Source organism: Lontra canadensis, unplaced genomic scaffold (genome assembly GCF_010015895.1).
Source record: "Lontra canadensis isolate GAN:19392208 unplaced genomic scaffold, GSC_riverotter_1.0 scaffold18, whole genome shotgun sequence".
In the NCBI taxonomy this organism is placed as follows: domain Eukaryota; kingdom Metazoa; phylum Chordata; class Mammalia; order Carnivora; family Mustelidae; genus Lontra; species Lontra canadensis.
In genome coordinates this window covers 8,528,429-8,546,361 of record NW_022631012.1, presented here as the reverse complement: position 1 = coordinate 8,546,361, position 17,933 = coordinate 8,528,429, and the positions used below count along the sequence as shown (strand labels likewise).

The window sequence follows — 17,933 nt, the reverse complement described above, 5'->3', positions numbered from 1 at the left end:
CGTAATTTTTCAGTTTTCATATTCACAATATGATACCTGACTCTTTCTCTTAGAAAAAAATAAGATATCATACTTCTAAATTCTTTTCTCCTAGTTAAGGCAACTTTAGACTCAGAAACAGAACATCAAATAACTCTGTTTTGATTAGCACGTACTACTGAATTAAAACGATATGAGGCAAAATGAAATTAAACTGAAAGTGAACCTCTTCATTACAATCCTTCTCTAGTGAAAATGGAACAGCAGAAGAGCTTTCAACGTGATGCTTGGCAATTCCACATCCTAGCTGTGTGTCTTATCATGTGGAAATACTGGCAGGTGTAAGAAGTCACCTTTAATTTCCAAATCTATTACATTTATATAGTGCTTGCATTTATAAAGCACTTTCATCAATGCTTTTCCAGTTTTGAAATGAACAGACTTAACTGCACACAAAAAAATAAATTTCTAGAAACAATTAAACAGGTCTAGGTTTCTCCACTACAATAATGATTCTAAATAAAGTTTGCTGCAAGATTTAAAGTTTTCTACCTTCTACAGCATGGTGTGGAATTTTAGGTATCAAGTACCTTAGGAGCTTTCTCAATTTCAACCAGGCACATCCTGCAGTTTCCAGCAACAGACAATCTTTCATGATAACAGAATCGAGGGATCTGCATGCCAACCTTCTCACAAGCCTAGAAGACAAAGTAAACATTTTTTTGCATTAGGATAACCTAACCTAATCCCTTTCTTGCCTAAAACACAGAAGAAGAAAAAAGTCATCCCCACCTACCTTATTACACCTATCTATAAATATCTATACCTTCATTCATTCTTACTCCATTCCTGAACAGATTTCCCTCCTTCTTTGCTCTTGATTACTACCCCTATCTACTCTTAAGCTGCTTCTTTAAGAATCCTCAGCATACCTATACCTTATGTGGAAGAAACGAAATGAACCGACCTCTCAGATTGTGCTGAGGGTTTGACTCCCCATTTCCACTCTGAACTGCTGTCTACAAAGACACCCCTTCAAACTCTGTCCCAGTGGTTTCATACTGGGATTTCTTCTTTGCTTAGGTCTCCCCCTTTGATTTGACTTCAACTCACACTGTCTAGTTGGCTATGATCTGATTCTATATTGGCTCCATATTCCCTACCTAGGACTCATACTCCCACTGTCATTGACACTCTCCTCAGTTCCCATTTACCTACTAAGGGGGATTAGCCCAGCTCTCCTAATTATCACTCCTTCTTCTTGAGGCCTACAAACCTATTCAAATTTCCCCTGGAGTTAGCTCTTCCATCTTTAGCCCTTACCTTAAAGCAGTTTCCTCAAATGCCAATGTTTCAACTACTTAGGAAAAATGTATTAAGTCTTCCTGTGTGCTAGATACAGAGGATATAGGAAGTAACAAGCAACATCTGGTCCCAACCTTTATATGAGGCCACATTCCAGACGATGATTCTATCTAAACCCTCATTTGTAGCCCTGAGAGTCTACAACTCCTCTAAGCTTTAGACTTAAATAGGCATGCACATGTGTATGCTCTATAGACAGCTAAAATTCAACCTATTTCTGTCTCCTATGATACATCCCCAAATAAGCTAACAAAGCCAGAAACCACAAAAATTCCCCTGCTCTTCACTGTTCCCAAAGGCCTATATCTTACTCTCCCTGAATCTATCCTCTTACTTTCATTCCCATTGCTACTATCTATATTAGGCCTTTCATTTTCTGCTCTACTAATGCAAGATATTTCTCCTTTGTCTCTCACACTAGTCTCGTTATTCTCCAAACCACCGTCTAAGGTCACTGTCATACTGCTTAACTGCCATGAAAACTGCTGACAGGTCAAACTCTAAGCTCTTTAGCATGACACATATCTTCTTTCGTGACTGGACCTCTCTATCAGAGTAATGTGAGATCCTGTTATCTTCTACATATACCTTATGTCCCAACAATACCAACCACTTGAAGCTTCTTTGTCTAAATATAAACACTTACTTAGCCTTTAAAATCTCCTCAGGGATCACCTGAGATACCCCAACATCTCTTTCTATCACCTCCTGTACCTGGCAAAAATAACTCTCCACCGCAAGTCTGTGCTTGGCAGATAGACTAGAAATGACTGCTAACATGAATGAAGAGCATTTTAGCTTTCGATAACTTGCAGATGGAATGAAGCTTCACTTCTCCATGACCAACTCTGTTAGTTCTGAAGGAATCTGGAAAAATTACATATTCCAGGCACAAATTCAAGAACAGACTACCTGCTTTGTAGGACACATTCCTGGAAATATTACTAAAAATTGATAAGTTACATGAAGTGAAAAGTATCAAGCAGGTTCACAACAAAGATTACCTTTTCCCCAAACTTACACATATTAATTTATAATTTATATTTGGTAACTTCAAATTTCTAGTAGGTACAATTTACTACCATAATCACTAAGAAAGTCAGAGACAGATAAATGATAGCTCACTTTGAAATGCCAAGATTTTAAATCCAATTTATTTTCATATAATTTTACTATCTATAGTTCTTTTATGAGCATTTATCAAGGAATCTTAAAATTTTTAGATGTAGGTAAACGGTATAAAGGAAGCAAATTGATATTCCTTAAAAAACCAGAGCATATGCAAAAATAAAGAATTAGAACATATGCCTACTTGGAGGACGGTAGTTCCTGGTTCCACCATGACAGACTGACCATCAACAAATACTTCAATTAAGTTGCTTGCTGCTGTGGCAGTTGTTCGAACTGACCATGAAAAATATTGAGAGAAATAAATTAACAGGGTTAAATTTATTATAGCAGAGGATAGTGGATTAACTCTAACCTACAAGCCTAAATATTTTGCTCATTTTATACTATTCCCCTCTACTTCTCTAGATGCAAACCTACGAAATATAGAATTAGACAAAAGCTTTTCCAATCTTAAATACCAGCTAGAATATGGCTATCCACTTTTAATGGTAGTTTAAGTTGAAACTTAATACCACTGAAAATATGTTCATGGAAATACCATTTTTCAAAAGCAGCATAACTGCTTTTTCCATTCTGGCACTGAGGCAGTTCCTACTACTTTCTATTTCATGACACCTTCTAAAAACTATTTAGTTATATTTAAAAAAATTACTCTAGGGGTGCCTGGGTGGCTTAGAGTTAAGTGGCCTACTCTTGATTTTAGCTCAGGTCATGATCCCAGGATTGTGAGATCAACCCCTGTGTCAGGCTTCCTGCTCAGTGGAGAGTCTGCTTCAAATTCTTTCCCTTTGCCCCTCACCCTGCTTGTGTGCTCTTTCTCTCTAAAATATATAAATAAATCTTAAAAAAAAATTATTTTATTCGACTAGGATCATTTGTTTCTATTTTACTTAAAGCAAATTACAGTTTAGGGTCTTTCAAGAAACATCCCATAAACCAATGAATTTGCAGAGATAAAAGGCTAGTACCCACAAGTGCAAAAAAAAAAAAAATACTCACCACATCCTTTGGAAGACTTATTAGAAAGGCCTACTAAGGCCCTTCTTAGAGGTATCCTTAACATACTGCTAAGAATAAAACAAAGAAGAGTTACTTTATCATAGGAAAAAATAAAACCCTAATTACAAACTTTTTGGTAATAGTTCATAAGTTTTAAACACTTCACAAACATTATTACATTGAACATTCATGAGTCCTGATTTTTCCCCTCAAATTCTAGAAATGAGAATACCCAGTCTCAGGAGATTAACTAATTTGTACAATCCCAAAGAGCTAAGAAGCAACGGCTAGCATAAAAATCTATGTAAAGGGCAGTTTTGTGTTGTTTTTAACTATCAACAGATGATCAAATATAAAACACTATGGAGTGGGGCGCCTGGGTGGCTCAGTGGGTTGAGCCTCTGCCTTGGGCTCGGGTCATGATCTCAGGGTCCTGGGATCAAGCCCCGCATCGGGCTCTCTGCTCGGTGGGGGGCCTGCTTCCCCCTCTCTTTCTGCCTGCCTCTGTACCTACTTGTGCTCTCTCTCTCTGTCGAAATAAATAAATAAAATCTTTAAAAAAACAAAACCAAAAACACTATGGAGTAAAATAAACTCAAAGAACAACAGTGAACTTACCATTAATACTATGTAAAATGACGTCTACCTTCTTGCCTTCATTTCCTGCCAATACTCACTCTAACATTCTATGTGCTACGCAGTGATCTACTAAATGCTCCTGAGATTCTGAGCTGGCTCACAAGATCAAGCCTTTTTAGCGTCTGGAGTGCCATTTTCTGTGCTTAGTACATTTATCTTGCGGATTTGCAATTTTATGTCTGTTCTACCCTCACCGTATTATGAACTGCTTAAATTTTTCCATCTTTAGGGCCTATTTCCAAGGCTGGTACATAGTAAGCTCTAAAACAGTGGTTTTCGAGTAGGGACAGTTTTGCTTCCTGTGGAACATCTGTCAACATTTGGACACTGTTGTCCCAACTGGAGGAAAGCTACTGGCCTCTAGTGGGTAGAGTCCAGGGTTCTGTTAAACATCCTACAATGCACAGGACAGTCTCCTATAATAAACGTTTGCTGAATTACTAAAAGAAAAATGGCAGTGAATTACATAAATAACACCAATTAAAGATATACACAAGCAAAGAGAAAAGCTATCTGAACTTTTAGAGTTTTTATCCATTGATTTGGTCATAAGGTCTAAGCACTGAGCTTTTTGTCTATTCACTCGATCAAATGGACTAAGCATCTGAATTATAATTTTTCACTTAGAAAGTCTAAAAATGGAAATCATGGGATCAGAATGTATCAACGTAATGACTTTCAAAGGTAGAGAGTGGAAGACAGTCCATATACCTAAGATTTAAGCATGAAGTTTCACTTACCTATTACAGAAGAGGTATAACAGAAAATGTCATTAAATCAGACTTTAGTTAATTCATAACATTCGTTAATTCAGAACTTGTGATTCTAAATTTGCAGACATGAAGTCTATCACCCATAAGTGAGTGATTTTTGGTAAATCGAGTTGCTGCTTCTCTATCTATTGATAAGGAAGAAAACAATACTTCCTAGGCTATGCATTATTAGTAGTAGTTCAATAAACGTCAATTAAATCTAAATTCAGTTCAAACAGTACTAGCCACTGAAGAGCAGTTTCAAAATCCTCTTCCTTTGTACTCCCTCTGTACACACTCTGTATATAGCTTTAGTATTCCACCTACTAAATTACAAGTTGGCGTCGATTTTAGTACCTACTGAAGTGTAAGCTCCTTGAAGAAAAATGGTATAATTTGGTCACTTCCCTTTTCTGAAGACCTAGCCCTTGAAAAAAATAACCACCAAACAATCTTATCACCAAGTTCCAAAATGAGTAGCATCTGTCTTACTAAATTCTTTTGATGATATAAAGGTAAATCTGAATTTGCTGAATCAGTGCAATGACAGACTGAAAATCAACAATCAATATTTCATACAATGTAAACACTTTCTTATATTTTGTCTCCAATACAATCTAAAAGTACTGTCCACGTTAGCTAGGAAATCAACCAGAACTAGACTGTCTCTTGAAAATCCAGCATCAAAGGGAGAAGACAGTTATACAAAATTTCAATGTGTACTTTACACATATTTATGTATCACATAGGAATGGAAATAGTCATCTTTAAATGGGAAAATGTTAATGATCAAACATTTCTAAAACCAGAATGGACACTTTTTAGAATGAGAACAGTACTATTCCACATTCCCCACCGTATATCCTGCATCCATGCACTTCTCTCCCTCCAAGGTATACCACTCTACTGTATGCCACCATCATCTATCCTGGACTATTACAACAGCCCACCTACAGGTCTCCTAGCTTCCACACTGTCCCCACAGCTTCTCCCCCTCCCCACAGGCTGTGGCCTCAGATTGAAATCCTTTTCCTTCAGATCTTTCTGACTTCTTGCCCTTGAAATTTGGGCTTAACAGACATTCCTCAGGGAGGCTTTCCTTGATCAGCCTATCTTAAAATTTCCTAACTACTCCACAGTCATATCACCCATTTTATTCTTCTTTGTAGACTCATTTCTCGTTTGTAATAGACGTTCAATAACTATTTGCTAAACGAATTCGATCTCAAATCTCTGGCCCAAACTTCCACTTCCCTGGAATTAAAAAGGGCAGGTGCTCTGACAGCCCTGTAACACCCTGCTTAACGATGCACATGCAATTCGGTGGAAAAAAGAACACTCTAAGGAAACAACTTGGGTGTGTTCATTCATCAGGAACAGTTCAAGCTACATTTGCAAAGTCCTCAAATCGTTCTGGAACAGAGCTGTGTCCGATCTACGGATCCCATCTAATGGATCCCCATTAGATCCCAACATAGCTAAACAACGTAGCTATGTCATTAGCAGTGCGACCTTGGGCAAACTTTTTAAACATCATTTTCTTCAGTTTCCCCACCAGGGAAAAGAATAAAAAATACTGCCCAATGCACTCAATGGAAAAAACAAAACAACAACAACAACAACAAAAGAGAGGTGTGGATGGTTGCTAAGGCAATAGGGGCCAGACAGTGTACTGTACCAAGGACATCCTAACTTGGGGGGGAAATGCTCAGTCTTTGGGCCTAAGTCACTTGACATACGTCCTCTCCCACGGAACAAAACGGACTCCGCTCCACAAAGGGGAATGTCCTGCATTTACCCCGCAGAATGAAGGTCACCCACAAGCCTGCCACCGGTCCAGCGCTCTCAGGGCCTCCAGGTTCTCCACCTGATTTCCGCTCCAAGAGACCTGAGACCACGGGCAACAGCCCTCACCTGCCGGCCCTAGGGGCTTTCGGGGGAGGCGGGGTGGGACGTGAGGTCCAGTCAAGGACAAGAGTAGAATAAGTCACCCGGGCCAAAAGTCTCATCAAGAAATCAACTCCTATGGCAAGAGGAATGTCAGTCTTCTCACGCTATTCACGGCCTCACCTTCTCCTCGGAGCCGCCGAAGCCGCTGCACAGAACTGTCTATACCGCAACAGCCCCCTCAAAGGCCAGATTGCTTATTCAATATGGCGGCCTCGGCTCATCTCGCCCGCCGGGCCTGGAGAACGGGAAGCCAGGAGGGACTAGAAACCCCGGATTCGACAATTTCCGTTCAGCAAGAGTTCGGCAATTTCCGTCGCCCGCACAGGGGGCGGGGCGGAGGGCGAGCAGCCCAGAGCGGGCGGGGGCGGAGGGCGGGGAGACAGTTTGGAACCGCAGTTCCGCCGGAAGTAGCTATGCGCCTGAGGCCGAGCGTCTTCGGTCATCTCCGGCGCTTCGAGGGGCGGTTCCTGTAGTGTTCCGGAGCCGCGGAGGTATTAATTTAAGAAATACCCCTTTTATTAATTTATTTGCAAACACAAAAAGGTCCGCAGACAATCGGTGGGCCGTTCAGTTCAGAGCCCCGGAATTTTTCGTGGAGGAATGAGGCGCTTAACGTACTTTGACCTTTAACCTTCGACCTGGTGCGGCAGAGGGAAACGCCTCCGTCTCTATATAAGGCATTTTCCGGCCTTTTGCGGCCCTTTTTTTTTCTTCCCCCCTCTTAGCGGTGGTCCGCGGCTCGCTCCTCTTCTCTTTTCCTTCGTTGCCGCCCGGTTCCTAGGATCAGCCGACGCCATGGGTTTTGGAGACCTGAAAAGCCCCGCCGGCCTCCAGGTGCTCAACGACTACCTAGCGGACAAGAGCTACATCGAGGGGTGAGGACGGGCCCGCGATGGGGCCGGGCCACGTGGCGCGGCCTCTGTCGCCGCTGAGGGCAAGGCGGCCGGGCTGCGAGGGGCGAAGAGTTAAACGTGCTTGCTTTCCCCGGACTTGATGCTCCCAGGTTATCCCGCGAGCACTCGGTTTGTGGAAGCAAGCCTGTCGGTCTTCGTGAGATACTGCAAAGTTTGAGGTCCACGAAGTGGCAGGGATTCCCAGGGTGGGGCGGAACCCCAATCGCATGGTCCCTGATCTTGAGCTTATTTAAAAAAAAAAAAAAAGTACAGCAGCTTAGGCTTCCCAGTAGCAAATGGGCCATTTCGCAGTAATTAGGGTGACAGAGGTGCCGTTTGTCATTTATTTGCCGGTGTTTGTAGATTTCCTCTTAAAGGCGTGTGCAATTTTGGTATCCTCGGCAGGTATGTGCCGTCACAGGCAGACGTGGCAGTATTCGAAGCAGTCTCCGGCCCCCCACCTGCCGACTTGTATCATGCCCTCCGTTGGTATAATCACATCAAGTCTTACGAAAAGGAAAAGGCCAGGTAAAATCACCTTCGTCCTTATCTGGAGAAGAGAACGTTTTCTAAGCTTCAACTCAGGGTTTTCACATGACAGAATTGGACCCAGGCTACTTTAGTTCTGTTTGGGATATTGTGAGCTTAATTATCGCTGTGACTTTGGAAGGCCGAGAGACTGAAGTCTTCACTCCGTTTTTTCACAGAACAGGTAGCACATGGACAGCAGCAGTTGAACTTTTCCCCACAGTGCCCTGACAGTGTGCCTGGACCCTGCCCCGGGGGGCCCACCTCTGGGGTGAGAGGGTGGCTCTTTCACTCAGTCCTTGGCCATTCTTCTGAAACTGCCAGCAAGGGTGGAAGTTTGGGGAAGTGGACTCCAGTTCACTAAGAATGGAACTGAGCATACTTAATGAAATCTCAAAAAGAAATATTCATACAGAAAGAGTAAATCATAGTGAGTATTGAACGTCACGTCTCACGTGCTCCTAATGCTTGTTGGGTGAGGAGTTAAAAGTGGAACAATATTTGCCTGGGAGTGTTTAAGGGTAAATTCTTAGTACAAAAGGGATCTGTTGGTAAAGAGTGATGGAAACACATTCTCATGTGCTGTTCAAAAAAGAGCATACTGACCTAGGGGTGGCTGAACTTACATTTTTTTTTTCAAGCCTTCCAGGAGTGAAGAAAGCTTTGGGCAAGTATGGCCCTGCCAATGTGGAAGACACCACAGGAAGTGGAGCTACAGATAGTAAAGATGATGATGACATTGATCTCTTTGGATCTGATGATGAGGAGGTACGGCACAAATTAATATGTGTATCGGTGAGCTTAATCATAGGCTCTGTGGCGAAATTGCCTGGATTTGAATTCAGGTTTCACCACTTTATTACCTGACTTTTTAAGTTCTCACTGGTTACGTGATGAATAAAATCAAATCACCATCTTTCGGCTGAGCCCCTGATGGATTTGCTTTTTTCTGATGAAACTGGTCTTTGTTGTGTTGGTTCCACTAGCTATAAGCTGAGACACAACCAACTTTGTGAAACACACTTCATTTTTCTTTATAGGAAAGCGAGGAAGCAAAGAGGCTAAGAGAAGAACGCCTTGCACAGTATGAGTCAAAGAAAGCCAAAAGTAGGTCACTTTATAATTTGTGCTGCTTTAACTTTATTTCATAATAATGTGAGTGATCTTTTTTGAAGTTTGATTTCTAAAGTAATTGCCTCTGCATTTGTTGACGAGGTCAGTACTTAAAAACCTGTATAGGTGGTTCTTCCTAAAACTTCCACAGCTACTGGTCTGCAGCTGTTCTTCTAGTAGCAGTTGTGGCATTCCTCTGTGGGACAGAAACTGTTATACACTTAAAACACCTCTTTCTTAGCACAACAGAAAGTGGGCATGTGAGTAACAAACACAAGATGTATTCTGTAGTTTTGTTTGGCTGAGGAGATGATCCATTAGGAAACAGATGAAAATTTCACAGGTTTTAGCAGTGTCTGAATAATGCTGGCTGTTCCTTTCCTTAGAACCTGCACTTGTTGCCAAGTCTTCCATACTACTAGATGTGAAACCCTGGGACGATGAGACGGATATGGCAAAACTAGAGGAGTGCGTCCGAAGCATTCAGGCAGATGGCTTGGTCTGGGGCTCTTGTGAGTTCAATTTTTGCTTTTTCAAAGTGGCATCTGGAAGTTGCATAGTAACAATGTTTGTCAATCCAAGGACTTTGCTAACTAAGACTTTTCTGTCTTTCAGCTAAACTGGTTCCAGTGGGATATGGAATTAAAAAACTTCAGATACAGTGTGTAGTGGAAGATGATAAAGTTGGAACAGATATGCTGGAGGAGCGGATCACTGCGTTTGAGGACTATGTGCAGTCCATGGACGTGGCTGCTTTTAATAAGATCTAAAAATGACATCATAGATCATTGCCCTTAAATAAAAGCTTAAAAGACAACTGTTGGCTCTAGACTCTTACATAGGGTGGTTTCCATTTTGAGGGAAGAAATTCAGTGGACATTGTATAAGCCATAAAAATAAATTTGGGTGTCAGCATTGTTAGATATTTATCCCAACAAAGAGGAAGATATTCATCACAAATAACTGAATACAGGTAGGTGTTGAGTAGATGTTATAAACAAATTCTTCGAAATGGACTCAATCGGGGCGCCTGGGTGGCTCAGTGGGTTAAAGCCTCTGCCTTCGGCTCAGGTCATGATCCCAGGGTCCTGGGATCGAGCCCCACATCGGGCGCTCTGCTCAGTGGGGAGCCTGCTTCTCCCTCTCTCTCTCTGCCTGCCTCTCTGCCTACTTGTGATCTCTCTCTCTGTCAAATAAATAAATTCTTTAAAAAAAAAAAAAAAAAAGAAATGGACTCAATCTTAGTATAGTTTCTGTACCCAATGCACAAGGATACATACCACTTGTACCACAGCATTTCAAGTTTTGTATTTGCTTTTTTTAAAGATTTTTCTTGACACAGACACAGCAAGAGAGGAAACACAAATGGGGGGGAGTGGGAGAGGAAGAAGCAAGCTTCCAGCTGAGCAGGGAGCCTGATGTGGGGCTTGATCCTGGGACCTGGGATCATGACCTGAGCCGAAGGCAGACACTTAACCAACTGAGCCACACAGGCGCCCCCATATTTGCTTTGTTTTCAAAAGAAATCAGATAAGCTTCGCTTGTGGAAATTTTGGATTAAGAATTTTCAACTAGATTTTTAGCCCTGTAGATTTGTAATGGTTCAGACCTTGGGCTTTTTGCAAGGAGTAACAAGGTAATACCTGGACTGGTTTTCTGCAATGGAAATGTTCAAAGTACCTTGAGAAATGGGTCAATACATGTAAAGTGCTTAAGATAACCGGACACAGTGAATGTCCTTTATTTATTGGACTAGTTCATGAAACACTGGGATAAAAGGGAGTTAAATGTTGAGATTGACCAATGACTAATGAAGTAATTTGTTGTCACCTATGGTCTTCCAAGTTGGGGGTTACTCTAGGATGAAAAATCACACGAAAATCCTACTTGAGGGTCCCATGGGTGGCTCAGTGGTTAAGCGTCTGCCTTTGGCCCCTGTTGGGATCCTGGGGTCCTGGGATCTAGCCCTGCATCCATCTCCCTGCTCGGCAGGGGACCAGCTTTTCCCTCTCCCATTCCCCCTGATTGTGTTCCCTCTCACTGTCTCAAAATCTTTTTTAAAAAAATTGTTATTAAAAAAATCCCTCTTGAAAGCAATATATGAAATGGGGTGTGCAACCTTACTAAAGGACACCTAACCCAGAGGAGGAAAGTTAGGTCAAAGAAAGGATTCCCAAAATTTGTTAAAACCGTTGGGGCTTCTAGGTGGCTCAATTGGGCCTCTGCCTTCAGATCAGGACTTAATGGTATGGGAGGAGGTCCTGGGATGAAACCCCTGCATCAGGCTCGCTGCTCATGGGGAGTGTATATCTCTCGGTGGCCCTCACACTGCTTGTGGGCTTCTCTCAAATAAAACCTTAGGAAAAAGAAAAAAAATCACAAGGGGGAGGGGCAGAGGGGAAAGTAGACTCCCTGCTAAGCTGGGAGCCCCACTTGGGGTTCAGTCCCAGAACCCTGAGATGACCTGAGCAGAAGGCAGATGCTTAACCAACTGAGCCACCCAGGTGCCCTGATGGAGAGAGCTTGATTTGTGTTTTGGGGAATGTGATTTTTGAGTAGCACTGTGTCATGGAAAGGTTATAAGGTAGTTGGTTCCCAGGCTATGGTTCATAAACCTGGCTAGGGTGTGGAGGTGGGGACTGAGTGGGACATTTTACTTGGATTTGGATATCAGAACCTATTGGTGAAGAGACTTCAATAATGGGTTTGCTGCAGGTAAGTAGGCGAAGCCTGCTTTTTGTTTGAGTAGGCCCACACCAAAGTGTGGAGCCCAACAAAGATCTTGAACTCAAGACCCTGAGATCAAGGCCTGAGCTGAAATCAAGAGTCAGATGCTTAACCAATTTAGCCATCCAGGCGCTCCAGGAATTACTGACTTCTAAAAGTCTTATTTTGTGGTTTATAATCTGTAGACCAGAGATTAAATGATTTGTTTGAAGTCAGAATTTTCCCAGCCAAACCAGACAGTACTATTTTTTTTCCTCTCACTGTGAGTTTGTTTATATGGGAGAGTACCTTAAATGTGGGAAATTGTTTAAATCTGAGATAAAACTTATTTAATTGGTGTATGTATGTACTCATAACTATGATCATCTTAATTAAGCAGTATTTCCAACGTCATGAGAAATTTTCCGGTTGTCAGCGTCATGAAAGCCGGCAGAGGGCAGCACTTCATTTTCGGTAGAACAGAGCTGCGGGATTCTGGAAATGTTGCCATGGAAAGATCGAGATGTAGCAACTAGTGAAGAGCAGCCCCAAATTACTCACAATGATCGACATGTTAAAGGGATTGAGCACCAGGTAGCTGGAAGAAGTATTAACAAAAATGATAAAAACTGTTGATTAAAAATGTGGTTCAAAGTAAAAGGAGCTAAAAAATTTAGAATGGTCATTTCAAACCACAGCTGTCTTATAAGTCTTAAAATAAATAAATGAAGCCCGTGACTTTAAAAATCTTGACTCCACAGCCTCCTATAGATATATTTAGTGGTATATTTTCATTTTATATTAAAAAAATAGATAAAACAGTAACATAGTACAAAACGAGAGGCTATACAGTGAAGTCTCTGTGTCTTCCCCGCCCCTCTTCCCCCTTGCCCAGGCTTCCCGTTTAGCTCCATAAAAGCAACCATTATCAACAGGTTCTCAGCAATTTCCAGAACTAGTGCGAGCAGATGCGTGAAGTAATTGTAGCATACAATGCAAACTGTTCTGCACATTTTACTTTGTCCTTAAAAATAGACTAGGATGTCTTGGAAATTATATCTTGAATATTCCATGGCAGTACTTATAAAGCTTTCTCATTTTCTAACAGTTATATAATCCATTGTCTCATATCTTATTTAACCAGTCTATTTATTGGAGCTTTAGATTGCTTTCAGTTTTCTGCTGTTCTAAGCAATGCTCACATTTGCTTGTGAGCCTGTATATACGGAATAACCTGTTTTTGAACCAATGGGCTCAGAAGGCATGGGTAGACATGGGGAAAGAGAGATTTTTTGGTTTGCTTCTGACTTTGGAGTATTAACAAAAGATAAAAGAGGCCAGGTTTTTTTTTTTTTTTGTATGCCCATAAATGATTACAGTAACTCAGACCATACTTATTTTTCATTATTTGGCATCCCTCACACAAGGCTGAGAACAGTGTGGGAATTAAAAATGATTCATTCAGTATCACCATGTTAGAAGCTACAAAAATACAAAAGAAGAGTTAAGAAAATTACAATAGGGAGGTGGCTCGAACACACATAAAATACAAAAGAGTTAAGAAAATTACAATAGGGAGGTGGCTCGAACACATGTAAAATTGTTAAAAATTAGTCATTTTGTGATTAAGCAAGTAATCCAAAAGTTCAGAAGGTTTGGGAAGGCTAGAATTGAAGAAAAATTTTTTGGAGAAGTTGGGACTTGAGCTGGGTGGAACTTGACCGGTAATTTGTTAAAAGAAAAAAAAGAAAAAAAGAAAGAAAGGAAAGGAAAGAAAAAAAAGGAAAAAAGTATTCCAAGAGGGGATAAAAGGCAGGAATAAGAATAGACGAAGCGATATTTACCAGGCGACCAGATCAGTTGGGCTGGATTTTGCAGTGTCTGTTTGGGATTAGATGGGGTGGGGCCAGGTTGCACATCCAGGCTGGCTCCTTCAAGGGCAGTGTGTGTGTGTGTGTGTGTGTGTGTGTGTGTGCGCGCGCGTGCGCGCCCGCGCTGCGGGGTGGGGAGCCTTTTAGGCTTCTGAGCCAGAAAATGACACAGGCTGACAGCTCTGACCTGGAGGTGTTTTGGATGGAAGTATGGGACTAAAAGGATTGTTACAGTCCGAACATGAATGGAAATGGCTAAATTATGGCACATGTACTCAATGAAATCCTTTATAAACAATATAATTAAAAAGTGACAGACTAGAACAACGTTAGAAAGTGCTGGAGTTTTTCCCTATTATGAAAAAATAAGCTTATGGGCAAAGACAAATACAAAAGGAGTTGCATTCATGTTTTGGGATCTCTGTGTTGCCCCCCCCACCCCGCCCCCCGAACAAATCCAATTTGGCAGCTATCGTCCTTAGAATAAAAAAGTAAAAAAATACAAAAATACATGCCTCATACACATTGTCCATTTTTTTTAAAAGATTTTTAAAATTTATTTGTTTGTCAGAGAGTGAGCACAGGCAGGCAAAGGCAGAGGGAGAGGCAGACTCCTTGGGAGCCAGATGTGGGACTTGATCCCAGGACTCTGGGATCATGACTGAGCTGAAGGCAGCCGATTACCCGACTGAGCCACCCAGGCATCCCTCACTTTTGGAAACCATCATAAGCTATGAGATAAGCAAAGATGACACTGTTATCCCCATTTGGATAAGGAAACTGAACTCTGAAAGATGATTTGCCCAATTATTCACCTAGAGAGAGAGAAATGAAACCCAGGCCCTTGGCCAGGTAATGTTGTTGTCAATAGAATGAAAGAAGTTCTTCATCCCCACTTTTAGACAATTTAATCCTATTTTATCCGTGTAACCCTTGCTTCATACCCTCAATTAGGGAACGTGAGAAGATAAAGTCACATACGGGTAAATTTAAAATGGAATTAAGACTGATAAAAACATTTTCTCATTACACACACTGTATGGATGGTAGCAGATGCATTCAAGAAATGAATGCCCGTATGTAAGAATATTGAGGAACCATGGAGTACTATTCAAGCTGGGCTCCAACTTGTGAATCTTCTACCCTCATTCTATCCCAAGGAAATGGGACTATTTTTCTTTTTTAAGATTTATTTATTTATTTATTTATTTATGTATTTATTTGACAGAGATCACAAGGCAGAAAGGCAGGCCAAAGAAGAGGAAGCAGGCTCCCTGCTAAGCAGAGAGCCTGATGCGGGGCTCGATCTCAGGACCCTGAGATCATGCCCTGAGCCGAAGGCAGAGGCTTTTACCCACTGAGCCACTCAGGCACCCCTGGGACTATTTTTCTAAACAATTTTTTCTGATCATGTCCTGTTTTCCTTTTGTACGTTTGCCCTTCCTGGGTCACCTACCTGAAAAGCCTCTTTTCTCACCTGCACTTGTGAAAATGGGGGCCATTCTTCAAGATGCACTTCAAATACGTCTTCCGAGAAAACTTTCATTCTGCTTCACAGCCTCTAGGCACATAGTCTTTTATACATACTTATAAACTATAAGTATGTATAAAAAAACTATAAACAAGATAGTTTTAAGCTTTTCTGTGTAGCTCCCTTATTCTTCCTATGTTGATACAGGAGGAAAGGAGTTGACAATTAATAAGCAATTAGTAGGTTGGAAGATGCCAAGAATTTCACTGATTAATACCAGCCAGGATTGGTCAAGTTGTTTCTAGAGCCAAGTACCCCTCGAAGTGCTTTTGCTGCATCCCCTTTAATTTCCACAACAGCCCTGTGTAGCATGTACCACTATTGTTATCCCCATTTTGCAGATGAGGTCTAGAAATCTGAATTAATTTAGCCAAGGACACAGACCCAGGATGTGTGGGAGCCTTAGTTCAAATCCAGATCTCCTGCCTCTGGAGGTCTTGGGACTTGCCCCCTTCAAAGAGCTGTTTTCCATTCAAGAGGCAGGTTTGTCTCCTCATGTCTGTGCCCCAGTCCCTGAAAGCCTGGGATTCTTCACTTTTCTGCCCACTGGGCACTGAGCTCCCTCACTCCTTCCCTAATTGCTCCAGCGCTGTCTGCTCTTCCAGTCTTGGTCCTCTTGGTCCTGTTATTTAGTCATTCATCCCGCTCTTCTTCAGGAGACCCCTGGAGAGCCCCACTAACCAAATTCCAACTGTCGGGGGAGGAGGCTTGGGGTCCCCAGTCCTGGACCCAATGCTACTCTTGGGATCTTCCCTCAAACTGAGAATAAAACATTAACTCCCATCCGTGCTGGGGAGTACTTGTACTGGCGGCTACTTTCCACTAGCAGATTTCTGTGACATCCCCACTATCTGCTATTTTTTTTTTTAAGATCTTTTTTTATCTGAGAGAGAGACAGCAAGAGAGGGAACACAAGCAGGGGGAGTGGGAGAGGGACAAGTGGGCCTCCCACTGAGCAGGACTCTGGGATCATAACTTGAGCCAGAGGCGGACTGAGCCATCCAGGCGACCCCTACTATCCGCTATTTTAAAAGCCACTAAAACTAGTCTTTAGCCCAGGGTCTAAGATCTCTCTGATATTTTATTTAAAAGCACGTTTCTAAGGAGGGGTGCCTGGCAGTCACATGTGATTTGAGTCTTGATCTTGAGGTAGTGAGTTTAAGCTTCACGTTTGGGCAGAGACTGATTAAAAAAAAAAAGTTTCTAAGGAAAGGACTCATAACCTTCCTTAGATTCTCAAATGAATCCAGAGTTTCTTTAAGATTTGTAGACCTTGGGTGGCTCAGTCGGTTAAGCGTCTGAATTCGGCTCAGGTCATAGCAGGGGTCTGGGATTGAGCCCCAAGTTGGGCTCTCTGCTCAGCAAGGAGTTGCTTTTCCCTCTGCCTGCCTCTCCCCCTGCTTGTGCTCTCTCTCTCTCTGTCAAAGAATTAAATAAGGGGTGCCTGGGTGACTCAGTGGGTTAAAGCCTCTGCCTTTGGCTCAGGTCATGATCCCAGGGTCCTGGGATCGAGCCCCACATCGGGCTCTCTGCTCAGCAGGGAACCTGCTTCCTCCTCTCTCTCTCTGCCTGCCTCGATGCCTACCTGTGATCTCTATCTGTCAAATAAATAAATAAAATCTTTTAAAAAAAAAAAGAAAGAAGATTTTTTTTTTTTAAAGACCTTTGTAGACCTTCCTTAAAACTTTTTTTTTTTTTGTCTTGGAACACTGAAAAAATAAAATTAAATTAAAAAAAATTTTTTGGAAGCCTCACTCCTCATATCAAACACTGAAACACATTGAATGTCCATATTAAGTATAAGCTTTTATATAACTATGAAATATTTCATTTGACTCATTGACATAAAGACCTATTTTATAGACATGTGATTAAGTATTTATTAATTTTGACTTTTCAAGTTTCCCTTTTTGTATTCTAGACCCAACAATATTTTTTTAAGATCTCAAATATTTTCATAGGCCTTTGGTAATCTCTTGCTTCCTAGGTGGTAACACCACCTGCTCCATCATTTCCTTCTGCCCTTGATTGCTTAACCCCCTTCTTGCTTCCTCAGCCTTCCTCTTTCCCCAAAGCCCTGAGAATCTGTCCATCTGCTCAAACTAAGGATGAGCCTAAGATATTCTCTTTGTCTTCCATCCTCCAGCTTTTCTCCCGATCCTGGGAAATCAGGGCCTATCCCTTGAGGGTGACGGGGAACCCAGAGTGGAATTTCTTAAACCCTGGTCATGGAAGGACAGACACACGCAATGAGCCCTTCTCTCCTTGCCTTCCCTCCATACTGGGTGTGGCAGAAGCCATGAAATTCAGGGATGACCAAAGTTTGGGATATACTGAGCAATGCCACGCATTTTTGAGGAATAATTTCCAAAACCAGATCTGACTGTTGCTATGGACTACTAGTAAAGAACATAGCCAGTAAGCTATCGAAGATTGGCATTTCCAGAAGCTGAGAGATGAAATTGAAAACGGATAC

General features: G+C 41.8%; 2 protein-coding genes and 2 non-coding genes across 4 annotated transcripts in view; 3 read left to right on the top strand and 1 right to left on the bottom strand.

Moving 5' to 3' along the window:
• The window catches only part of NDUFS1 (NADH:ubiquinone oxidoreductase core subunit S1), a 28,730-nt gene extending 21,665 nt beyond the window's left edge, over positions 1-7,065 (bottom strand). The window contains exons 1-4 of the mRNA XM_032859986.1: positions 6,936-7,065; positions 3,475-3,542; positions 2,657-2,748; positions 570-677 (exon numbers count right to left, since the gene is read on the bottom strand). Of these exons, the coding sequence (XP_032715877.1) occupies positions 570-677; positions 2,657-2,748; positions 3,475-3,538 (264 nt within the window). The 5' untranslated portion in view covers positions 3,539-3,542; positions 6,936-7,065. The remainder of the gene's footprint in view (positions 1-569; positions 678-2,656; positions 2,749-3,474; positions 3,543-6,935) is intronic.
• A 473-nt stretch (positions 7,066-7,538) lies between these two features.
• On the top strand, positions 7,539-10,166 carry EEF1B2 (eukaryotic translation elongation factor 1 beta 2). The gene is made up of 6 exons (XM_032859980.1): positions 7,539-7,690; positions 8,114-8,236; positions 8,878-9,004; positions 9,277-9,343; positions 9,736-9,861; positions 9,965-10,166. Exons 1-6 carry the CDS (start codon positions 7,611-7,613, stop codon positions 10,117-10,119), a joined length of 678 nt encoding a protein of 225 aa, XP_032715871.1. The 5' UTR covers positions 7,539-7,610; the 3' UTR covers positions 10,120-10,166.
• Positions 9,119-9,197, top strand: LOC116869264. The gene has a single exon (XR_004383006.1). It is a non-coding gene; the product is annotated as a small nucleolar RNA SNORD51 (small nucleolar RNA).
• LOC116869265 lies at positions 9,493-9,626 on the top strand. The gene has a single exon (XR_004383007.1). It is a non-coding gene; the product is annotated as a small nucleolar RNA SNORA41 (small nucleolar RNA).
• Positions 10,167-17,933: the final 7,767 nt, after the last annotated feature.